Source organism: Kogia breviceps, chromosome X, assembly GCF_026419965.1.
Source record: "Kogia breviceps isolate mKogBre1 chromosome X, mKogBre1 haplotype 1, whole genome shotgun sequence".
NCBI classification, from domain to species: Eukaryota; Metazoa; Chordata; class Mammalia; order Artiodactyla; family Physeteridae; genus Kogia; species Kogia breviceps.
In genome coordinates, this window is record NC_081330.1 from 24,681,190 (window position 1) to 24,707,312 (window position 26,123).

At 38.5% G+C, this 26,123-nt stretch overlaps 1 protein-coding gene and 1 pseudogene across 16 annotated transcripts in view; both read left to right on the forward strand.

Annotated features, from left to right (window-relative positions):
- Window positions 1-235: 235 nt before the first annotated feature.
- Window positions 236-26,123, forward strand: part of THOC2 (THO complex subunit 2) — a 128,629-nt gene continuing 102,741 nt past the window's right edge. For 13 of the 16 annotated variants that reach the window (XR_010838744.1, XR_010838742.1, XR_010838743.1 and 10 more), the window contains exons 1-2: window positions 806-948; window positions 22,030-22,088. Coding sequence is in view for 11 of the 16 variants with exons in the window: in XM_067024041.1 (XP_066880142.1) it covers window positions 878-948; window positions 22,030-22,088 (130 nt within the window). In the remaining 5 variants the exon portion in view is untranslated. Of the gene's footprint in view, window positions 471-805; window positions 949-22,029; window positions 22,089-26,123 lie in introns of those variants that run through there. The other 3 variants (XM_067024043.1, XM_067024044.1, XM_067024039.1) reach the window with 2 other exon arrangements.
- Window positions 23,572-24,227, forward strand: LOC131747981 (ATP synthase F(0) complex subunit C3, mitochondrial pseudogene; annotated as a pseudogene).

The following is a 26,123-nucleotide window of genomic DNA, read 5'->3' on the forward strand; positions in this document are numbered from 1 at the left end:
TGGCGTGATGAATACCACAAAATTGGTTAGTGTTTTTCTTAGCACCTCATCAGGAGGCATATGACGCCCATTTGTTTAATACATAAGGATGCTTATATTCATCAGAGTTAGGAGGGTGTCGGCCATGTTTTCCGACCGTAAAGTTTCTATTTCGCCCTTTGAAATATTAAGTATCTCTTCGGGAGGTACTTTGAGACTGTAACGTAAACAACTTCTCTTCGTACTTGCGCCCCCTAGTTTTGCTTAAGGGTACAATGACAGCCGCAAAGTAGCTGTCAGCCCTGATGGTCACAAGTGTTTCCCTGGGCCGATTTATCTTTCTCGTAGGATTGTATCCTTCGGATTAGCAGAATGCCTGACACAGAGTAATCGGCTGCCTCTTCCCCAGTTAACTACTTTGATCTCAGCGGCGGGTATTGTAATTGATCTGCTTGTATGTTTGTCTTCCCCACGGACTGAGCTCGTTGAGGGTAAGGCATCATGGCTTATTATTTCTTATTACTTCTCTGTCCCCAGTGTCTTGCACATATTAGGTGCTTTAAAAAACACAATTTTGAATTAGTGGTCTGGAGTAGATGCTACGGAAGAAGATAAAGGCTATGAGTTGGCCTGGGGACGGCATTTTTCCAGTTCTAAAGGGAAGGAGGGGCAAGGTTTGCAGAGGGCCCGGCTAGCGTAGTCACTCTGCGACGGGACCCAGGGGTCCCAGCCACCTGGTTGGCGACAGGGCCTCGGGCTTCCGCAGGGTGGGGTGGAAAGTGGGGCGGGAAATCGAAAACCGAACTCGCGGCTCCCGGCATTCCCCGTGGGCGGTGCTCCCCTTTGACCCCTCGCTCGCGTGCTACACATCCGGGCTTCTGCTACTAGTGAGGGGAAGATGGCGGCCGCAAGTGTCGTGGTTCCCGTAGAGTGGATAAAGAACTGGGAGAAATCAGGGAGAGGCGAATTGTGAGTGTCCGGGCTGGAGACGGGCGCACGGCCAGGCTGGGCTCGGGCGTCAGCCTTGCTCTCATATTTGGGGGGAGGTGGTGGGGGGGAAGAGGTGTCCCCTCCCCCATCCGGGTGGCGGGTGTGGATGGTTGGCTAGGAGTTTTGAACTCGGGGAGGAGAGGTGCTGGTAATCGCCGCCGACCTCCTGCCTTCCCCGGCTTCCCAGAAAGCCCCGCTGTCCCCCGGAGATTGTCTTTCTTTAGCCTCTTAGCAGAACTCCTGTTTTGTCCCTACGGGTCCCTGCGCTTTCGTTCCGTCTCTTTTTGTCCCCCTCTTCGCTTGAGCTCACTTGGCTCCTTTCTCTTTACGGGGCCGCGCCGGGAGGGTTCGGACTTTCAGTCTGTCCCATTTCTTTACTCTGCACCCGTTCGACTCCGCAGTTTGGAGCCCGGCGCCTCCTCTGCCCGAAGTCCGAACCGTCCCGGACTCCCTCCCCTCCTCTCCGCCCGCCGCCGCGAAGCCCGGGGCGTCGGGAAGAACCCCGCTTGGCACCTCTCGTCCTCCCCGGGAGCGGTCTCTCGGACTGTCCCGGCCTTGCGCGGCGCCGCTGCCCGTGGGCGAAGTGTAGCAAGGATTGCCGCTTTCCCCGAAGACCTACCGGCGTTTCTTTGCTCCGTCTTTTCACCTTAGAGACGGTTCGGGTTGGAATCAACTTTCGTCATTAAATGTTTCCTAAACCCCATTTTGTCCTGGGACTGCAACTAATTTTGGCAACTCTCCAAGGTTCTCGTGTACCTAGAATAACGCGCTTCCTGTAGTCCCAAAACTTGGGTTTTTTTTTTTTTTTCTGTCAGTAATACAGAAAACAGTAATTTGCCATAACCGCGGTTTCCTTGCCCCGAATTTCAGCTCTCCCTGTCTCGGGGGGAAAACTCGTTTAAGCGTCGGAACAAACCCCAGATTTTAAAACAAATAACTTATTGCGAATTTCTTTCTCTGAATCGCTTTATTAGTTAAAGCTCAGCCCTGTATGAGATTAACTTCTGTTAGCCGTTTTTGCCGTGGTCGCGCTACGACCCCCGTAGTCAGTTTACGGTTGCTGGGGCGAAAGATACGGATCTTTGGAACTTCGTTACTTGGATCGTAACGCGGGGAATGCGTTGCCCGATCTTGCGCGTGTAATAGCGCCAGCCTATATGGCCCTCCCCACCCCCCCCTGCCGCGCTCGCGCTGCTTTATGAAGTCTTAGTGTGAGCGCTAGACTTGGATTGCCTGGGTAAGCGGCAATTTTAGCCACTTAACTAGCCGAGTGACCTTGGGTAAGTTCCTTAACCACTTTGACCGTTTCCCCTTGAGTAAATTGGGAATAATAAGTACTCAAAGCATTGTTGTGAAGACTAAATAACGCCTGTGAAGCACTTGCCTTATAGTAAGTACTCAAGTGATAGCTATTAAAAGTAATATTATTATTCCAATCTTTAGATATTTAAACTTCTTGGGACAGCTCTTGCACTTAAAGTCTGTACCACTCAGGTTAGCAATTAATTAGTCTCTGACTCTTTCATGTATACTCTTGTACTGTAAAGAATTGAGAGACCCTTGAAGAGTGGGGACTGTCTCACGTTTCTTTTGGTTCAACCCTCCCGTCCCCGTCCTCCCTCCACCCCCCATAGCCTTTCTAGCATATGCTTAAAGAGCTTATTTTGTTAACTGACAGAGAAGTCTGTTTGATAAGCATTCATTTTTAACTGTTAGGAACATTTTCCAAATCCTTGTACGTGCTAGTTAACGAATAGTTATTAAGTCTCTTGTGTGCAGGGAAGGCAGGATGGGAAGTTACCAAACCAAACCATCATTTTCATCTATATTAGATTAGGATAACCCCCCCCAACGGATAAATCAGTTCATTGTTGTTTTGTTTACTTTTAAAGCCAACTTAGTTATTTAGGGACTGTCATCTGTAGATTGCTCAGCCTCCTCCTTCCAGCTAACTGTTTTTGACAGTTTTACTATGACTCCCACCTTAGAATGAGTGGTATTCGGGCTAGGAAATTCTGCTTGGCTTCTGACTGGCAGTGGTTGGAGAAAAAGTCATGTAGGAAGTCGAAATACCTAGTCAAAATGGAATTTTGGATTCACTTTATGTATATTTACATGATCCATGCTACTCATCATAATTTGTGTTTGAAGAGCCGCTTCAAAACTGCTATTAGGACTTAACGTTTATGTAGTTATTGCATGGCTTGTGGAATGTAGTTTGAACTATAGTAGATCCAGTTCAGTTTAGTCAGTTTTGTAACTCTGTTCTGTTACATGAAGAGAGTTGTGTGACAATAATGAAATAGTTTAAATAGTTGTTAGTTGTATGAAATAGTCAAACAAGTCACCATCCAGTGCTTAGTCTTCATTTATTGGACCTCTTTTCACTCTTTGAAAACTTTATTGCATATAGTCTAACTTTGGAATTTGGAATGTATCTTGCTGAAGATAGAGTTAGCGTTTTCATTTTATTAGAAAAAAATGGTATTACAAATATATTACAAAAAATCCTTTCTTTTGTCTGAAAAACAGCTTCTTAAAATATAAACCAGCAACTGGAAATGTTAAAAAAAATAATGTGCCACCAAATTCTTAATGAATCCATTTATATATTTGGCTTTTAAGATATGACCAGTATTTAAAATTATATCTTGGGTGGATTTTTTCTTTTTAATGAGATAAATTAGCAGATGAGCTTTAACTTGATTGAAAGTTACCTTTTTAAAAAAATGCATGATATGTTTCATGAGGTATTAGGTCATTTCTTGTCTGTGTCTTCTTAGCAGTGTAAGTCTATTCTGGGAGTTGTAGTCAACTTCAGCAGCATAGTGAACATATGCAATGTATGGGATATTTTACAACTTTGAGAGGGCAAATTCTTAATTGTGCCTCATGAAAAGCAACTGTATATTACGATGGAAAGTCTTGGCTTTGAAGGATAAATTTTGTTAAGTAACTAGGGAGAAAAGAAAAACTGTGTTTTGCCTATCTGAATGGTTCATCACATACTTAGCCAATCTATTGTTTCCAGAGATACTGATTATGTTTTTGACGATAAATTACAGAACTCTTGAAATGATCTTTTCCAAGAGATAGCAAAAGGACAGAGGAGGACTACCAAAACATAATTGTCCTTTCCAGTAACACTTAGATCTGCTCTTCAGAGTTTCACATCTTAATGCAAACTCTTTGAAATTCTGTGACATATGCAAGATATGGATTTAATCACTTTAATTTTGGAATTAGAGCTTTAGTTTCTTGATGATTTCATATTAGCATAGGGTTTGCCATGATTAAGCTAATAAACTTGCATGTACTGGTAGATCCAGGGGAGAATTTTGTTTTTAGTAGACATGATTAACACAGTGAGCTCAGCATTTCTTTGTGTCACAAGCAACCTTAATGGAGGATTTATATTCCAAGCTCTTAATCTGAAGATGTTAGCCTCATGTCAATACTTAGTTTAATTTTGAAATACTTATATTTGTTGAATATCATCTATTTGTCTGTTTGAAGAACTTAATTCTTTCTTTTAAAAAATTATACATCAATTAGAAATTTTTTGGGGTGTTACCTTATTAATTATTGGTAGTTATAATAAAGTTTTAAAATTTAATCGCCAAATGTTTTGGTTGCCATTCTTTTTTCTTCTTCTGCTACTAGATGACTTGACATATTCCAGAACTTACGGAAGTACATTTGGATGTTCATTAAATGTTGTCTGTCTTGAGTTTTTTGGAGGGAAGTTGGAGGAGGGAATTTATAGCAAATAATCATTCTAAGACACTTTAGTGTTAGTATTTAAGTCTTTTTTTTTCTTCAAAAGGTTCTCTAAGTTCAGCTGAAGCTTTATCTGAAACCATTTCTTTATGTCTTACTTTTCATTTGGCATCTGTTTTCTCATTTGACCTGTGTTCATAAGTCTTGGTCTTATTTTCCTGGTAAGAGAAATTCATTCTTCAGAAAATGTTGTAGCAGTATCAGGACATTTTTCCAGGCTACTGCTTTCTTTGTTAGAAAAATTAAACTATTCTTTAATTAAGGTAGAGTGAGTGCTATTAATGTACTTGTGTGCAGGAACTTCTGTTGTCTTTTTAAATATTTCCTGTTCCCTTTCCTCCTCATAAGTGCATATTTTCATTTTCTTAAATGCATCTTTCAAGATTAAACTACATGTCCCAATATTCATTTTTGTGGCTTATGTCTCTCTTCTATCAATGATAATAGAGGTAGCACTTGCTTAACAAAATGTAGCCTTTTCTGTTGTTTTGTTTTTAAGAATTAATTGAAGCACAGATTGACATCAATTTTTTTTTGTTGGTGTTGTTTTTTTGCGGTACGTGGGCCTCTCACTGTTGTGGCCTCTCCCGTTGCGGAGCACACGCTCCAGACGCACAGGCTCAGCGTCCATGGCTCACGGGCCCAGCTGCTCCGTGGCATGTGGGATCTTCCCGGACCGGGACACGAACCCGTGTCCCCTGCATCGGCAGGCGGACTCTCAACCACTGAGCCACCAGGGAAGCCCAACATCAATTTTTTATATGTAGAGCCACATTTGAGATGTTGAACATAATCAAGTAGTGCAGGCTTGTGTTTCTTTTTTTTACTGGAAAATAGGACCAAGTAAGACGGAAAGCCAAATACTCACGTTAAAGAGTATTTGCAAAATAACATTAAGTCCTTGGAAGAACTTAAGACATTTTATTCGGTTTAAGTTTCACAGATATTTGACAGAAAGTATATTCTTTGTTCTCAGGGGCCTGAGATAGCATCTCCACAGTAGCCCCAAACTGTTATAAAAGTGGAAAAAATGGTAAACTCAATTATTTGGAGGTTATTAAAGGACTAAAATAATCATTTGAATTTGTACCGAGGCAGAATATTTGATTATTTTTAAAACCACATTAAAATAGGCAACTGTTGGAGGTAGTTTTGTTTTCCTCCCTTTAAAATTTAGGATAGAGAAAAACTGTATAAGAGGTGTAGTAAGACATGCAACATTCAGAAACAATTGTTCCTTTAAGGATACTTAAAGATACTTAGGATACTTAAGGGTACTTCTCTTAGTGAATTATTACTTAGGGGAAGAGCTGGGACAAATCTACTGATTGGGGGAAGATTCTTAGTGATTGTTTTTAGTTTCCTCCAACAACTAAGTCAGAAGTGTTTTATACTAAGGAAATAAAAGTATCTGTTATACAAGTAAGTTGCCTTATCATAATAACCCATCAGTGATTCCTTACACAATTTGAGCAAATCTTAGAGATGCTTATTAATAGTTCATGATGACATTATCATCTGCATCCTTTAATGAATATGTTTGTGGCCTTGTGACTGACAAGATGAAATTACATTTCAATGATTTTTAAAAATTATGTAACAGTGACTTTACCATTAGATTAAGTGGGATTTGGAACACTGACATTCCCCCCTCCCCTCTGGAAGGATTATAACAAAAGACATTTGCATTAAGCCTATTAAAACAAGTAGAAAATGAAGCTATTGAAAATGTGAATAAGCAAACACATTCATTGTAAGAAGGAATATTTGACCTTGCTTTTTAGTAGCCTGGGTACAAAGGGAAAGATGAGTTACTTGATTTCCCTTGCATTCTTCTGTCAAAGATGCAGTATTTCCTGCTACTACATTCTAAAGGGAAACGAACCTCTGGGGACAGTGAGAACCACAAAGGGGAATTGTGTCAGTACTTTATAGCAAATATTGAAGCAGCCTTGATGCACCTTCTTATATATTTACTCTTAACAAAAAAGGAGCTAGGTGTCAGACATTTTTAGGTTATATTCTCTGATGATAGTCTTGAAGCAGATATTTTTGTATTGCCTAATGTAATGAAGATTGATTTTTTAATTTGAGATAAGTTTGTGGTAGGTTTAACTTATTTTGAGAAATTAAAAGCTTACCCACTGTCTTAACACATTGGAAGGCCTATCTGGTTCTCAGAAGTAGTTGAAAGTACTTGGGGTCAAACTTAAATCAGCTTATTTAACCATTTCTAAGGTGCTCTCTGAAAAAAATTTTTTTGTTCTTTTAATAGGAATTGGTTAAAAACTAATAACTAAATGAGATTTTCAAATATGCAGATTTAATTTAGTAATTGTTCTCCAGTGGCAAGGTATTTTTATTCTTTGGTTTTGAAACTAATTTTGTGAGACCTACAAATGAATTGTTGACTGGGAAAAGTTTATTGAACCGTACCCTGCTCATTCTGATGATGAAGTATTGAAATAATCAAAAGACACAGAGAGGTGAACTGCAAGGGCATGCATAATCTGCAAAGTAGATAATCTCTCTGTGGATGATTGTAATGTGGCATCACATTTCCCCTTAGATGTGATATATAAGCATATTCTGTAAGTCTTAAAGTTACTTGTTTTATTGACTATGGAAAGAGCATTGCTAGACATAAAAGAGTGAGAAACATACGCATTCATTGGTTCTCTTCTTTTTCGTTAGAGCTTTGTACAGCTTGTAATAAGAATATTTCTTTTTCTGAAATGTGAAATTAAAAAAATACAGAAAAGTGCATAAAATCTAAATGTAGAGCTTAAAGAATCACTGTAAGATGCACACCCATGTAACTCATATCCAGCTCTAGTCAACATAGTTCCCTTTCCTGATTGCACCCTCTTTATCTTCCCTGTGGTAACTGACATTTATGGCTTTCTCTAGTTTTTATCTACAGTTTTGCTACCCAAATAAGTTTAAGTTTGTTCTTGAATTTCATATAAATGGAATCATAGAGGGTGTATTCTATTGTATCTGGTTGCTTTTGCTCAACATTATCTCTTTAGGATTCATTCATATTTTTGCAAGTGTTTGCAGTTCTTTGATTTTCATAGTTAAAAAGATACTCCATTGTATAACTATACCACAATTTATCTGTTAGGCTACCGATGAACAATTTTGTTGTTTTGAGTTTTTGGCTGTTACCAACAGTGCCAATAGAACCATTCTTATACAGGTATCTTAGTGTGCACAGCATGTGTTCTTGTGGGATGTATACTGAACTGTAGAATACATGCATTGTGTGTGTGGCTAGGTTCTAGATTGTGATTAACTCTAGCTCTGCTAGATACTGCCAAACTATTTCAAAATATACTCCCACCAGCAGTGTATGAGAGAGTTCACCTTCACATCCTGGCTAACATTTAATATTGTCAGACTGTAAATTTTTGGTCAATATAATATGTATCTAATGTTAATTTCTTGGGGTTCATATTTTCATAGGCATTTTTTCCCAATTTTAAAAATTGAAGTGTAGTTTATTTACAATATTATATTAGTTTTGGGTGTACAGCATAGTGATTGAGTATTTTTGCAGATTATACTCCATTATAGATTATTATGAGGTAATGGCTATAATTCCCTGTGCTATACAGTATATCATTGTCACTTATCTGTTTTGTACGTATTAGTTTGTATCTGTTAATCCCATACTCCTAAATTGTCTCCCCCTCCCCTCGCCTCCCGTCCGTCTCCCCTTTGGTAACCACAGGTTTGTTTTCTATATCTGTGAGTCTGTTTGTTTTGCATATGCGTTCCTTTGTAGCATAGGCGGCTGAGTCTTTTTGTTTTGCATATGCGTTCATTTGTAGCATAGGCGTCTTTTTCTGTGTTATTGGTCATTTGGATTTCTGGTTTATTGTGAAAGGCCTCTTTATATCTTTTCCCCATTTTTCTGTTGGATTGTTTGCATTTTTTTCATTGATTTGTGGGAGTTCTTTCTGTATTCTGTATTTGTCCCCTTTGTGGGTTACATTGTATGTGTGGGAAATATCTTTTGTTATTCTTAGGCTTGTACTTCCACTCTTACGGTGGGGACTTTTGATGAGCAGAAGTTGTTCATTTTGATGTAAATTTATCAATCTTTTACTTTCTGATTAGTACTTTTTTGGGTTTACTAGTTTCTCTCCATTTTCAGGTTAATGAACTTATCCTATGATTTTTCTGGAAACATTATTTTGCTCTCCCTTTTTAAGTCTTATCTAACTGGACTTGATTTTCATGTGTGCTGTGAAGTAGGGGTTGCAATATATTGTTGCGGTTGATGTATATGAAGAAAGTTCAGCCTCACACATAAATAGTTGGCAAAAGGAGGAGAATTTTAGTAACCTTTTCAGATAATTGTAGATATTCCTTGATATCATGTCAAAATTTGTCAGGTGGTAGTTTCTTAATGGTTTGTTGCAATGCCAAATCCAAAACCATATCAGTGTACTTTTTGTACTTTGTTAAATTGAAATCCAATTGTCTCTCTTTTACTTGGAATCTGTCTTTTACCCATGCATTATTTTGCAACATCATGCATTGGTCAGTTGGAAAATATTGGTTCACTGAATGATGCAGCACTTCCAAATATTGACACAATATATTGTATAATATAAAAAAACCCACATTCTTTAGTATCATCACTGAACTTATCAGGAAAATTTTTATGAATTGGGAACTAGCCAAGTCCGTGGTGCCAGATAAAAGTTTTCCAAAATTCTAATTTTTGTTTGAAACCTTACATTTTATCATTGGCAACACATACTCTCAGTTGTTTTCCTTGAAGTGACTGGCTCTCTTGGTTCATTTTTGAGAAAATTCTTGCCAAAGACCCAAAGCCGAATAACCATAGTTTGTCAGTTCTTTCAAGTAAAAGTGGTGTTCTGTGAAAAAGCAGCTAGTTCAGCTCAATTCAGTCATACAGGTGATTTTCCTGGAGACAACCATGGTATTTTGGTATGTGACAGAAATGTTTTATGTATACTTTCCAGTTTGTCATATAGAATATTAAAAATACGTATTTTTTAAAAAGGCATGTTCTCAGGGCTAGGATTTATTAAAATTAATTTTCACTACTTCATTAAGGACATTTTCTTTATTGTAGATACAAACACATAACATCAGATAAATCTTAACACATTTTTAAGTGTATGGTACAGTATTGTTAACGATAAGCACAGTGTAGTACAACAGATCTTTAGATCTTTTTCATCTTGCTTGACTGAAGTTTTATACCCATTGAACAGCAAGTTCCCATTTCTCTTTCCCCCTAACCCCTGGCAGCCACCAAAATTCTACTTTTTTGCTTCTATGAGCTTGATTACTTTAGATACCTCATATAAGTGGAATCATGCCGTATTTATCCTTCTGTGACTGACTTACTTAGCATACTATCTTCTGGGCTCATCCATGTTGTAGTATATGACAGGATTTCTTTGTGCCTGAATAATGTTCCATTGTATGTGTACACCATGTTTTCTTTATGTATTCATCTGTTGATGGACATTTAGGTTGTTTCTACCTCTTGGCTATTGTGAATAATGCTGCAGTGAACATGGGAGTGCAAATACCTCTTTGATATACTATTTTCAACTCTTATGAGTTAAACACCTGAAAGTGGGATTGCTAGATTGTATGGTAGTCTTATTTTTAATTTTTTGAGGAACTTCCATACTGTTTACCATTTTACATTCCCACCAACAGTGCACAGGGTTTCCAGTTTCTTCATATCCTCCCTAACACTTATTTTCTGTTGGTTTTTAAAGAATTAATTTTTTTTAAACAAGGTTCACAGAAAAATTGAGAGGAAGGTACAGAAGTTTCCCTTGCCCCCTGCCCCCGCACATGCACAGCCTCCCCATTATCAGCCTCCCCCACCAGAGTGTTACATTTGTTACAACTGATGAACCTACATTGATACATCATAATTGCCCCAAATTCAAAGTTTACCTCTGTGTTCACTCTTGGTGTTGTGCATTCTATGCGTTTGGACAAAGGTATAATGATATGTATCCATCATTATAGTATCAGAGTATTTTCACTGCCCTAAAAATCCTCTGTGCTCTGCCTATTCATCCTTCCTCTGAACCCCTGGCAACCATTGAACTTTTTACTGTCTCCATAGTTTTGCCTTTTCCAGAATGACATTTAGTTAGAAATATATACTATGTAGTTTTTTCAGATTGGCTTCTTTGACTCATTAGTGTTCAATTAAGGTTTCTCCATGTCTTTTCATGTCTTGATAGCTCATTTCTGTTTAGTGCTGAATAATATTCCATGGGGGGGTCAGTGTACCAGTTTATGTATCCATTCACCTACTGAAGGATATCCTGGTTGTTTCCAAGTTTTGGCAGTCAAGAATAAAGCTGCTATAAATCCATGTGCAGATTTTTGTGTGGACATAAGTTTTCACCTCCTTTGGGTAAATATCAAGGAGAGTGGGATTGCTGGATTGTAAGGTAAGAGTGTTTAATTTTGTAAGAAACCACCAAACTGTGTTCCAGTGTGGCTGTACCATTTTTCATTCCCACCAGTGATGATTGAGAGTTACATTGTACCACATCCTCACCAGAATCTGTCATTGGCAGTGTTCCAGATTTTGACCATTCTGATGGGTGTGTAGTGGTATCTCATTGTTTAAATTTCCATGTCCCTGATGATATATGATGTGGAACATCCTTTCATATGCTTATTTGCCATCTGTATATCTTCTTTGATGAGGTGTCAGTTAAGGTCTTTGCTCATTTTTAAATTGGGTTGTTTTCTTATTGTTGAGTTTTAAGAGTTATTTGTATATTTTGGATAATAGTCCTTTATCAGATGTCATTTCTGGTTTTTTTTTTGTTTGGGGTTTTTTAAAATAATGACCACCCTTACAAGTATGAGATGATGCCTTATTGTGGTTTTGATTTGCATTTCTCTGATGATAAGTGATGTTGAGCATCTTTTCACACACCTCTTGGCCATTGGTATGTCTTCTTTGGAAAAATGTCTATTCAAATCCTTTGGTGATTTTTAAATCAGTTTTTTTTTTTTGCTATTGAGATGTAGACGTTTCTTAAATATTTTGGATATTAACCCCTTATCAGATACATGGTTGGTTTGCAAACATTTTTTTTTTCCCATTTCGTAGGTTGCCTTTTCATTCTTTCTTTTTTTTTTGGCCGCACCCTGTGGCACACAGGGTCCTAGTTCCTTGACCAGGGTTGGAACCCGTGCACCCTGCAGTGGAAGCATGGAGTCTTAACCACTGGCCCACCAGGGTAGTCCCCTGCCTTTTCATTCTGTTCATTGTTTCTTTGCTGTGCACACAATTTTTAGTTTGATGTCCTACTTGTCTGTTTTTGCTTTCATTGTGCTTTTGGTGTCATATCCAAGAAATCATTGCCAAGACCAGTGTCATGAGGCTTTCCCCCTGTGTTTTTTTCTAGGAGTTTTACAGTTTCAGGTCTTATGTTTATGTATTTGATCTATTTTGCATTGATTTTTGTGTATGATGTAAGAAGTGTCCAATTTCATTCTTTTGTCTATGACTATCCATAATGCTCTTGAGTTATCCATAATGCTCTCTAGTGACTTTTTCAGTTTAGTTGTTACATTCTTTAGCTCCAAAATTTGGTTCTTTAAAAATTCTCTGTCCTTTTGTTAAAATTCTCATTTTGTTCATGCATCATTTTCCTGAGCTCATTGAGCATTTTTATGATGGTTATTTTAAATTCTTTGTCAGATAATTCATATGACTCCAATTCTTTAGGATCAGTTTCTGGAGACTAATTTTGTTCCTTGTATTGGGCCATTTTACCTGTTTCTTTACGTTCTTTGTAATTTTGTGTTGGTATCCTTGTATTTGAAAAAAACACTCTTATCCCAGTCTTCATGGACTGCTTTAGTACAGGGAAAGGCCTTTACCAATCAGCTTGGCTATAGATTCTGGGGGCCTCTCAAATTTTTTCTCTGGATATGTCTTCTCTGGACTTGTGTAGATTCCAGATGAGAGGGATTTTCCAGTTTCTTTTTTTTCCAGAAACTGACACTCTCTTGCATTCTCTGGTGTCCATCTGTTGTACCATGGGTCCTGTGAAGTAGCAGCACACCACGCAGCTCTTTTCGTTCTTAGTGGCTCCCAGGCAGCTAGAGTATGCTGGGTGCCATCAGTGCCCTAAGTCAGGCTAGACAGAAACCAGTCTCTCAGGCAGTCCCCCCTCCCCAAAGGCTGGGCTATTGGACACTCTTCTTTCTCCCTTGAGGGAGAGATTGCCAAGCTGTTGCCCACTCCCCCCACCCCTCCACATCAGAATGTTAGATGTATATATAGTCCAGTCTCCTCTTTCCCTCCTCAGGGAGAATTTGGGAATCGGGAATTTCCTCCCAGTTGTGTGGTGTTGTGCCAGGAGGAGGGACTATGGTGAAAGAGTGTCTTGTGTTTTCCTACGAGCTTTGATGCAGCTGGTTTAGTCCTCGCCTGGGGTGCAGGAGCCTCTTAGCTGGTTTCTGAATTTCTCGTAAGGGGAATTGGGTATGTGTATTGTTGAGTTGTGTTTCTATGGGAGGAAGGAAGGCCTGGGGCTTCCTATTTTGCCATCTTGCTGAGGTCACTCCTATCAAGGACATTCTTAAGTGAAACTGGCTTTTGTTTGTGAATGGTCATGAAAGATATAATGAAACAGTTTGGTGACATCTTACATGAGACTGGCTATATTCTTTCCTTTGATTTTTTGATTATGAAGAATTCAATGAGACAGTTTGGTGCTACTGCCTTGATAAATGTTAAGGTGCTAACCGTCTTACCTTCCTTTGCTTTTGAATTATTAGGGCAAATGTCATTACAGCAAAAGAAGGGAAATGAAGTCATAGTATTATTATGAATATAGTTTTGACCTTGCAGAACTCCAGAAAGCGTCTTGGGGATCAGAGGTTTGTGAACCACACTATCAGAACTGCTACTTTATCAAATTATAAGTTTTTTTCTATTTCTGATTTTCTAAAGAGTCTTTTTAAAAAATAGTGAATGGATGTTGAATTTTGTGAAATGTCTTTTATGCATAAAAGGACTTTTAGAAAATTAGGAATAGAACCTATTCCTGAATTATTGTGTGATTTTAACAGTCAGTTTAGGCGGCTGTCGGCGTGCACACCCGAGATGGGCGTGGGACGCTAGGGCTGCTGCTGCCTCCTCCAAGAAGCCTGTGTGCGAGCACAGGTCACTCTCCACACCTCCTCTCCCGGGAGCCTGTGCAGACCGCCACTGCCAGGGTCCCGGGATCCAGGGACAGCTTCCCTGGGAGAACGCGTGGCGCGCCTCGGGCTGGTGCAGCGTCACGTCGGCCTCTGCTGCTGCGGGCTCGCCCCACATCCGTGCCCCTCCCTCCCCACGGCCTGAGTGAGCCAAAGACCCCGAATCAGCTGCTCCTTTAACCCTGTCCTGTCTGAGCGAAGAGCAGACGCCCTCGGACGACCTACACGCAGAGGCGGGACCAAGTCCAAAGCTGAACCCCAGGAGCTGTGCGAACAAAGAGGAGAGGGGGAGGTCTCTCCCAGCAGCCTCAGAAGCAGCAGATTAAAGCTCCACAATCAGCTTGAAGTGCCCTGCATCTGTGGAATACCTGAATAGACAGCGAACCATCCCAAGTTGAGGAGGTGGACTTTGGGAGCAAGATGTATTATTATTTTCCCCTTTTTCTCTTTTTGTGAGTGTGTATGTGTGTGCTGCTGTGTGAGATTGTGTCTGTATAGCTTTGCTTTCACCATTTGTCCTAGGGTTCTGACCGACCCATTTTTATTTTTAAATAAAATTATTCTTAATAATTATGTTTTATTTTAATTACTTTACTTTATATTCTTTCTTCCTTTCTTCCCATCTTCCTTCCTTCCTCCCTCCCTCCCTCCCTCCCTTCCTTCCTTCCTTCCTTGCTTCCTTCATTTCTTCTTTCCTTCCTTCCTTCCTTTCTCTCTTTCTTCTTTCCTTCCTTTCTTTCTTTCCTTTCTATTTTTTCTCCCTTTTATTCTGAGCCGTGTGGATTAAAGGCTCTTGGTGCTCCAGCCAGGTGTCAGGGCTGTGTCTCTGAGATGGGAGAACCAACGTCAGGACACTGGTCCACAAGAGACCTCTTAGCTCCACGTAATATCAAATGGCGAAAATCTCCCAGAGATGTCCATCTCAACGCCAAGACCCAGCTTCACTCAACAACCAGCAACCTACAGTGCTGGACACCCTATGCCCCCAAAATAGCAAGACAGGACTACAGCCCCATTAGCAGAGAGGCTGCCTAAAATCATAATAAGCCTACTGACATCCCAAAACACACCACCAGATGTGGACCTGCCTACCAGAAAGACAAGATCCAGCCTCATCCACCAGAACATAGGCACTAATCCCCACAACCAGGAAACCTACTCAACCCACTGAACCAACCTTAGCCACTGGGGACAGACACCAAAAACAATGGGAACTACGAACCTGCAGCCTGCAAAAAGGAGACCCCAAACACAGTAAGCAGAATGAAAAGACAGAAAAACACACAGCATATGAAGGAGCAAGGTAAAAACCCACCACACCTAACAAATGAAGAGGAAATAGGCAGTCTACCTGAAAAAGAATTCAGAATAATGATAGTAAAGATGATTCAAAATCTTGGAAATAGAATAGACAAATTGCAAGAAACAGTTAACAAGGACCTAGAAGAAATAAAGAGGAAGCAAGCAACGATGAGCAACACACTAAATGAAATGAAAAATACTCTACATGGGATCAATAGCAGAATAACTGAGGCAGAAGGACGGATAAGTGACCTGGAAGATAAAATAGTGGAAATAACTACTGCAGAGCAGAAGAAAGAAAAAAGAATGAAAAGAACTGAGGACAGTCTCAGAGGACTCTGGGACAACATTAAACACACCAACATTCGTATTATAGGGGTCCCAGAAGAAGAAAAGAAAAAGAAAGGGACTGAGAAAATATTTGAATAGATTATAGTTGAAAACTTCCCTAATATAGGAAAGGAAATAAGTCAATCAAGTCCAGGAAGCATAGAGAGGCCCATACAGGATAAATCCAAAGAGAAACACACCAAGACATATTGATCAAACTATCAAAAATTAAATACAAAGAAAACACATTAAGAGCAGCAAGGGAAAAACAACAAATAACACACAAGGGAATCCCCATAAGGTTAGCATCTGAAATTTCAGCAGAAACTCTGCAAGCCAGAAGGGAGTGGCAGGACATATTTAAAGTGATGAAGGAAAAAAACCTACAACCAAGATTACTCTAGCCAGCAAGGATCTCATTCAGATTTGATGGAGAAATGAAAACCTTTACAGACAAGCAAAAGCTGAGTGAGTTCAGCACCACCAAAGCAGCTTTACAACAAATGCTAAAGGAACTTCTCTAGGCAAGAAACACAAGACAAGGAAAAGACCTACAAGAACAAACCTGAAACAATTAAGTAAATGGTAATAGGAACATACATATCGATATTTACCTTAAATGTAAATGGATTAAATGCTCCCACCAAAAGACACAGACTGGCTGAATGGATACAAAAACAAGACCCATGTATATGCTGTCTACAAGAGACCCACTTCAGACCTAGGGACATATATAGACTGAAAGTGAGGGGATGGAAAAAGATATTCCATGCAAATGGCAATCAGAAGAAAGCTGGAGTAGCAATTCTCATATCAGACAAAATAGACTTTAAAATAAAAACTATTACAAGAGACCAAGAAGGACACTACATAATGATGAAGGGATCGATCCTTGAAGATATAACAATTGTAAATATTTATGCACCCAACATAGGAGCACCTCAATACATAAGGCAAATACTAACAGCCATAAAAGGGGAAATCGTCAGTAACACAATCATAGTAGGGGACTTTAACACCCCAGTTTCACCAATGGACAGATCATCCAAAATGAAAACAAATAAGGAAACACAAGCTTTAAATGATATATTAAACAAGATGGACTTAATTGATATTTGTAGGACATTCCATCCAAAAACAACAGAATACACATTTTTCTCAAGTGCTCATGGAACATTCTCCAGGATAGATCATATCTTGGGTCACAAATCTAGCCTTGGTAAATTTAAGAAACTTGAAATCGTATCAAGTATCTTTTCCGACCACAACACTATGAGACTAGATATCAATTACAGGAGAAGATCTGTAAAAAATACAAACACATGGAGGCTAAACAGCACACTACTTAATAACGAAGTGATCACTGAAGAAATCCGAGGAAATCAAAAAATACCTAGAAACAAATGACAATGGAGACATCACAACCCAAAACCTATGGGATTTAGCAAAAGCAGTTCTAAGAGGGAAGTTTAGAACAATACAATCCAACCTTAAGAAACAGGAAACATCTCGAATAAACAACCTAACTTTGCACCTAAAGCAATTAGAGAAAGAAGAACAAAAACCCCCCAAATTTAGCAGAAGGAAAGAAATCATAAAGATCAGATCAGAAATAAATGAAAAAGAATGAAGGAAACGATAGCAAAGATCAATAAAACTAAAAGCTGGTTCTTTTAGAAGATAAACAAAATTGATAAACCATTAGCCAGACTCATCAAGAAAAAAAGGGAGAAGACTCAAATCAATAGAATTAGAAATGAAAAAGGAGAAGTAACAACTGACACTGCAGAAATACAAAAGTTTATTAGAGATTACTACAAGCAACTATGTGCCAATAAAATGGACAACCTGGAAGAAATGGACAAATTCTTAGAAGTGCACAAGCTGCCGAGACTGAACCAGGAAGAAATAGAAAACATGAACAGCCCAATCACAAGCACTGAAATTGAAACTGTGATTAAAAATCTTCCAACAAACAAAAGCCCAGGACCAGATGGCTTCACAGGCGAATTCCTTCAAACATTTAGAGAAGAGCTAACACCTATCCTTTTCAAACTCTTCCAAAAGATAGCAGAGGGAAGAACACTCCCAAACTCATTCTGCGAGGCCACCATAATCCTGATACCAAAACCAGACAAAGACGTCACAAAGAAAGAAAACTACAGGCCAATATCACTGATGAACATAGATGCCAAAATCCTCAACAAAATACTAGCAAACAGAATGCAACAGTACATTAAAAGGGTCATATACCATGATCAAGTGGGGTTTATCCCAGGAATGCAACTATTCTTCAATATACACAAATCAATCAACGTGATACACCATATCAACACACTGAAGGAATAAAGCCATATGATCATCTCAATAGATGCAGAGAAAGTTTTTGAGAAAATTAAACACCGATTTATGATAAGAACCTGCAGAAAGTAGGCATAGAGGGGACTTTAGTCAACATAATAAAGGCCATATATGACAAACCCACAGCCAACATCATCCTCAATGGTGAAAAACTGAAACCATTTCCACTAAGATCAGGAACAAGATGAGGTTGCCAACTCTCACCACTCTTATTCAACATAGTTTTGGACGTTCTTGCCACAGCAATCAGAGAAGAAAAAGAAATAAAAGGAATCAAAATAGGAAAAGAAGAAGTAAAGCTGTCACTGTTTGCAGATGACATGATACTATACATAGAGAATCCTAAGGATGCTACCAGAAAACTACTAGAGCTAATCAATGAATTTGGTAAAGTAGCAGGATACAAAATTAATGCACAGAAATCTCTGGCATTCTTATACACTAATGATGAAAAATCTGAGAGTGAAATTAAGAAAACACTCCCATTTACCATTGCAACAAAAAGAATAAAATATCTAGGAATAAAGCTACCTAAGGAGACAAAAGACCTGTCTTCAGAAAACTATAAGACACTGATGAAAGAAATTAAAGATGATATAAATAGATGGAGAGATATACCATGTTCTTGGATTGGAAGAATCCACATTGTGACAATGACTATACTACCCAAAGCAATATACCGATTCAATGCAATCCCTATCAAACTACCACTGGTATTTTTTACAGAACTAGAACAAAAAATTTCCCAATTTGTATGGAAACACAAAAGACCCTGAATAGCCACAGCAATCTTGAGAACGAAAATGGAGCTGGTGGAATCAGGCTCCCTGACTTCAGACTATACTACAAAGCTACAGTAATCAAGACAGTATGGTACTGGCACAAAAACAGAAATATAGATTAATGGAATAGGATAGAAAGCCCAGAGATAAAACCAAGCACGTATGGTCTCCTTATCTTTGATAAAGGAGGCAAGAATATACAGTGGAGAAAAGACAGCCTCTTGAATAAGTGGTGCTGGGAAAACTGGACAGGTACATGTAAAAGTATGAAATTAGAATAGTCCCTAAAACCACACACAAAAATAAACTCAAAATGGGTTAAATACCTAAATGTAAGGCCAGACACTATCAAACTCTTAGAGGAAAACATAGGCAGAACATTCTATGACATAAATCACAGCAAGATCCTTTTTGACCCATCTCCTAGAGAAATGGAAATAAAAACAAATGTAAACAGGTGGGACCTAATGAAACTTAAAAGCTTTTGCACAGCAAAGGATACCATAAACAAGACCGAAAGACAACCCTCAGAATGGGAGAAAAAATTTGCAAATGAAGCAACTGACAAAGGATTAATCTCCAAAATTTATAAGCAACTCATGCAGCTCAATAATAAAAAACAAACAACCCAATCCAAAAATGGGCAGAAGACCTAAATAGACATTTCTCCAAAGAAGATATACAGATTGCCAACAAACACATAAAAGAATGCTCAACATCATTAATCATTAGAGAAATGCAAATCAAAATTACAATGAGATATCATCTCACACTGGTCAGAATTTCCATCATCAAAAAATGTAGAAACAGTAAATGCTGGAGAGGGTGTGGAGAAAAGGGAACCCTCTTGCAATGTTGGTGGGAATGTAAATTGATACAGCCACTATGGAGAACAGTGTGGAGATTCCTTAAAAAACTACAAATAGAACTACCATACGACCCAGCAATCCCACTACTGGGCATATACCCTGAGAAAACCATAATTCAAAAAGAGTCATGTACCAAAATGTTCATTGCAGCTCTATTTACAATAGCCAGGACATGGAAGCAACCTAAGTGTCCATCAACAGAAGAATGGATAAAGAAGGTGTGGCACATATATACAATGGAATATTACTCAGCCATATAAAAGAGTGAAACAGTTATTTGTAGTGAGGTGGATGGACCTTGAGTCTGTCATACAGAGTGAAGTAAGTCAGAAGGAGAAAAACAAGCACTGTATGCTGACACATACATATGTAATCTAAGAAAAAAAATGTCATGAAGAGACTAGGGGAGGGACGGGAATAAAACACAGACCTACTAGAGCATGGCCTTGAGGATATGGGGAGGGAGAAGGGTAAGCTGTGATGACGTTAGAGAGTGGCATGGACATATATACACTACCAAATGTAAAATAGATAGCTAGTGGGAAGTAGCCACATAGCACAGGGAGATCAGCTTGATGCTTTGTGACCACCTACAGGAGTGGGATAGGGAGGGTGGGAGGGAGGGAGACACAAGAGGGAAGAGATATGGGAACATATGTATATGCATAACTGATTCACTTTGTTGTAAAGCAGAAACTAACACACTATAGTAAAACAGTTATACTCGAATAAAGATGTTTTAAAAAAATGTGAGTTTAATGTGGTGAGTTAATTTGAACCAACTTTGTGTATTTTGGGTAAACTCACGTCAGCTCTGATGTATTTCAGTGTTTTTCCATTTATGTATCTATCTCTCTATATTTAATAGTACACATGTTTAAATACTGTAAGTCACTATTAATATTATTCAGTTAATATTAAATTAGAATTTCCTATATACTTAGCACTTCTTTCCCTCATTTCTTGCTGCAACTCTAAGGTGTTATGTGGGATCATTTTTATCCCGCCTGCAGAATGTCCTCAAGTATTTCTTTTAGTATGTGAACTCAATTTTTATTAGTCTTAATTTCAGTCCTTATTTTGTCTTTTCTTGGAACTGTGTTTTTTGGGTATAGTATTTTAGGTTGGCACGGACTTTGTTTTAGCACCTTGAATGTATCTTCCCGCTATCAAGTGTTCTTGTTAGAAGTCATGAAGATACTAATTGCCTTTTTTTCTTCAGGTGCTTAAATGATTTTGTCTTTGGTTTTCTGTAGTTTTACTATGATATGCCCAGATATGGATTTCAGTTCAGTTCTGGAAAATTGAATTCTTCGCTTTTATTTCTTCAAATACTGCTTTTGCCCTGTTCTTTCTTCTTTCTGGAACTCCAATTAAACATACGTCTTTTCACTGTGTACTGTATATCTATCCTTTGCTGTATTTAAATTAGTGAAGAAATATTCACCATACAATAAGTATTTTTTAAATTTTGAATTGTATGAAAAAAATTTCAACTTTTTGTTTTGAAACTTTGTTATTGGAAAAAAGTCTCAGATGAGAAAGTAGATATAATAGCTCCCCAATGAAATCATCAACCAACTTAAATATTTATCATCTGCTGGCCAGTCTTGTTTCATCTGTAACCCTACCCATTTTCCCATCCTTTTGAAGTAAATATTTCATCTGTAGATATTTCAGCACCTATCGTTTAAAAGTTATAAAATATTCCAGTTGACTCATAAATGTTAATTTTTAAAATATTTGTTTGAAACAGGATCCAAGTAAGGTTCCATACACTGTGATCGATACATCTCTTAAGCCTTTTTTACCCTGAGGATACCACACCATCTTTTATTTTCCCTTGTAATATATTTGTTGAAAAGACTGGACCATTGCCCTATAGAGTTTCCCACAGTTTGAATTTAAGTTATTGCCCCCACACCCCTTTAAAGACAACATCATAGGTGGTGGTGTATTCTTGTATATCAGGATCAGGAGGCACATAATATCTGATTGTGTCTTGTGATGTGAATAGCCATTAATAGATGCCTAGATCCTTTAATTTATTAGGAACTTAAAATGGTGATGTTCTAATTCTACCGTTCCTTCGTTTCTTAGCTGAAATACTAACAGAGGCATTTCTTATCAACTATTCGTTCATATGCAAAAGGCAGCATAAGTGCTTGATTTTCATTGTTTTATTTACCAGTTTTCAAAATAATGACTTGATTCACTAGCATCCTCCAGTTCTGACCAGTTAGGGTTTATAGGTTTGTTTTATTTAAATTATAAACTAATGGATTTAAAAATATTTGATACATTTCCAGATATTTTTAGTTGATATAATTTGCTCTATAAGGATTATCTATGTTAGGATTAGAAATTAATACAGATTATTTGTTTTATTCTAGTTTGCATTTATGCCGGATCCTCAGTGAAAATAAAAGCCATGATAGTTCAACTTATAGAGGTAAGACTTTTAAAAGTATCATGGGACTTCCCTGGTGGCGCAGTGGTTAAGAATCCTCCTGCCAATGCAGGGGGCATGGGCTTGATCCCTGGTCCGGGAAGATCCCACATGCCATGGAGCAACTAAGCCCGTGAGCCACAACTACTGAGCCTGCGCTCTAGAGCCCGTGAGCCACAACTACTGAAGCCCGCATACCCTACCACCTGTGCACCACAACTACTGAGCCCACGTGCAACAACTACTGAAGCCTGCGCAGTCTAGGGCCCATGTGCTGCAACTACTGAGCCTGTGTGCTGTAGCTACTGAAGCCTGCGTGCCTAGATCCCGTGCTCCGCAACAAGAGAAGCCACCACAATGAGAAGTCCGTGCACCCCCATGAAGAGTAGCCCCCTCTCACCACAGCTAGAGGAAGCCCGTGCGCTGCAACAAAGACCCAACGCAGCCCCAAAAATAAATAAATAAAAGTATCATAGCTATTATTTTTGGCTTGGTCACAATTAATAAATATCCTGTTTTCCATTAAATTTTATGAATAAAAGCAAAAGGTCTAAGATATTCACATTATATAAAGCTTTTATATGAATAGATTAAAATTGAGATTAAAACCATAGTTATAGTAAGACTATATATCTCTGTATATGGTTGTCTTTTGACCTGCATAAGTCATATAATATTGCTTGGCTTTTGTAATTGTAACATGGTATATTTACCTACATTTCAGCAGTTGCTAGCTGTAGTAAAACTTATACAGGCTAGGTATCAATCATAAACAGGAGAGAAGAGCTAGCACAGAAAAAAAAAAAAAAACTATTCTGATCTTTTTTGCACTAGGAAACTTCCAGAAACTGAGGTTCAGTGTTTTTACTAAAGCTGGTAATGTTTAGGTGGTATCTGGGGATCTTGTTAAAGGTAGTGTCATGGAAAACATTAAATGGAATGGAGTTGTTCACTACTGCATATCACAAATATGGTATATTAAGTAAAATGTTATTAAACAGGGTGTAAATTTTTAGTTATGTTAATTTTAAAGGATTTGGTATTTAACTTTCATTAATTTAAAATTAGGTATATGGATTTAGAAAAGGAGGGGCAAAAACAAAAGCAGTAATGCCTAGTAAGTTTAAAGCATTTTCATATGTAGCTTTCGTTGGGGATAGAACCCATACATATTTTTTTCAAATCTGGAAAAATAATTTATAGTCAATATTGTGTTTTAAATAAAAAATTAATAGATAATTTTCTGTAGATAAGTTTACTTTTATCAAAAATTAAATATTACCTTAATATGAGACTATATACTTTTTGAGGAACATTTGGGTTTCTGAATAGAAAGCATTTTTAAACAAATGAGTAAGCCATTTTTCTTTCTGTCATTTGGGTAAGACCTGTTAACATTCCTAGTCCAATGCCCAAAGTTATTTTCCAATCATCCTGCTTTTAAAATTGCATGATCATTCCTTCGACCTCTGCTGACTCGGCCACTGCCACTTCCCGGGAAGAGAGGAAGTGGGAGAGGAGCCCTAGTCGCTTGTCACCCAAGTCCTCCAGCCGCGCCACCCCGAAGAGTGCAAGATGTTTGCCTGCACCAAGCTCGCCTGCACCCCAGTTCTGATCCGAGCTGGATCCAGAGTTGCATACAAACCAATTTCTTCATCAGTGTTATCTCTACCAGAGGCTAGGACTGGAGAGAGCTCTACGGTATTTAATGGGGCCCAGAATGGTGTGTCTCAGTTAATCCAAAGGGAGTTCCAGACCAGTGCAGTCAGCAGAGACATTGATACTGCGGCCAAATTTATAGGTGCAGGTGCTGCAACAGTAGGAGTGACTGGTTCTGGTGCTGGTATTGGCACAGTCTTCGGCAGCCTCATCATTGGTTACGCCAGAAACCCTTCGCTGAAACAGCAGCTGTTCTCATATGCTATCCTGGGATTTACCTTGTCTGAAGCTATGGGTCTCTTTTGTTTGTTGGTTGCTTTCTTGATTTTGTTTGCCATGTAACAGAAATTACTGCTTGAAATGTTGGCATTCATGTTAATTACGGATGTAATTCTGTGTATCTTACTGTGACTCCAAAAACTGTAGCATTGGTGTCATAAAAATGTACGTTATTTCCAAAGTCATTAAAGATGAAAACTTTAATTTTTGCTGTGATCTGTACTTACCTAAATTTAAATTTATATCATCACAAAGAGGAACATGTATTCAGGCAGAGGCTGTACAAGTCAGAGGAAACTACTGCAGTTGCCCTGGTGATGGAAAAGATCCTAATGTAATTTTTATGGGAATTCTTTTATATAGTGTTCTGAACATTGTAAATTACAGGGCTTTTGTTTATTCATGTAAAGGGGAAATGTTTGAGTGCTCTGAGCTTCTATGAAATATGATTAATTAAATCGAGATATTTGCTCAAAAAATAAAAAATAAAAAAAAATAAAATTGCATGATCATTCATAAAGATTTCTGAGGTTGATACAATGCCTTTTTTGAATAAGTCAGTTGACTGTCAGAAATGTAAGAGAGTAAAAAAAGATTCCTTTTTAAAAGCATTTGGATAGTTATTTTTTTCACCTTATGTTTGAAACAAGTTTCTAACTACTCAGTTAACTTGGATCTTGTTTGCGATTGAAACCTCAAGTAGATAAAATAAGAAAAAGAATTCTCAGAAAAACTATAAATAGCGTAACAGGGTGATTACTCTTCCAGTTTTAAATGGGACTGTGTGGATGTGTAACAGCTATCAGATTATTGTTAAATTTGCATGGTGGTTCTGATTCATGTATGAAACCCCAAATAGTAGGAGTGTGGCCTCATTGGCTCAGCTGCAGGTGTTCTCTCTTGCTTGCCCTTGCCTACTTCCTCAATGCATAACACTCTGGCTGATATCTGCCAACAATCAAGCTTTGGTCTGAGGGCCCCAGTGGGTAGTCCATGCAGGGAATTGAATGTTGTTTCTTCAGAATTTCCTTCCTCTATCTCAGCAGGATTGAGTTTGGGTGGTGTTCCTTGTGCCCTTTTTTTCCCTTTCTGCCTCTCCCTCAAATTGATTTCATTTCAGGCAGACAGTTTCCCTTGCACACGCTGCTTCTCCTTGTTCTTTTTATGTCTCTTCCCCACCCCCCCATAAAATAACATTGTAAGGATGGCTGATAAACATGAGTAGTCTTAGTGATATTCGACATAACCAAGAACTAGTGTCTAAAATGTTCAAATTCCACAAAGAACGTCTAGAAGTCCCTTTTACTTGTGGCTGTTCTTAAAGCTGCTTTTTCTGAAACATTAGCATTTGTTCTTTTCTGTGTAATTGTGAGGGTTCTAAGTTTTCCTCCCCATTGTAAATGTAAAGTTTTTCAACTTTAGTGTAGATTTTGCAGGGCTTTGTGGGACTAGCCTTGGTGGTCTTTAAGACACCACTTACTATTTCTGTGGGTAAATTACGACAGGACTTCCTAGCCACTTAAATGGGCATTTAAATAACACGTGAATTGGGGACTATCTTTGCTACTTTGTGGATTACATTGTGATTGTTTTTATGTCACTTAGCGTCAGCAAGATGACCTGGGCCATTTGTTCTCTACTTTAATCTCCTTTGATTAAGATTAGAATTCCCGGGCTTCCCTGGTGGCGCAGTGGTTGAGAGTCCACCTGCTGATGCAGGGGACACGGGTTCGTGCCCCGGTCCGGGAGGATCCCACATGCCGCGGAGCGGCTGGGCCCGTGAGCCGTGGCCGCTGAGCCTGCGCGTCCGGAACCTGTGCTCCGCAGCGGGAGAAGGCACAGCAGTGAGAGGCCCGCGTATCGCAAAAAAAAAAAAAAAAAAAAGATTAGAATTCCTTCAGCCGCTATTCTTATGGGAATTTAGTTTATGATGCTCACCTGTTTTGTGCTTCTAAGAGTGATTGCTCTTTAAAAAATCTTAGTTATCTGGATAACTTCAAATGGCTATTATTTGTTATAAAAGCATTTTATTAATGGAAATTGAAAGCATGAAATTGACCTCACATTCCTACCATACTAACAGAAATTTTTCCTTTGCAT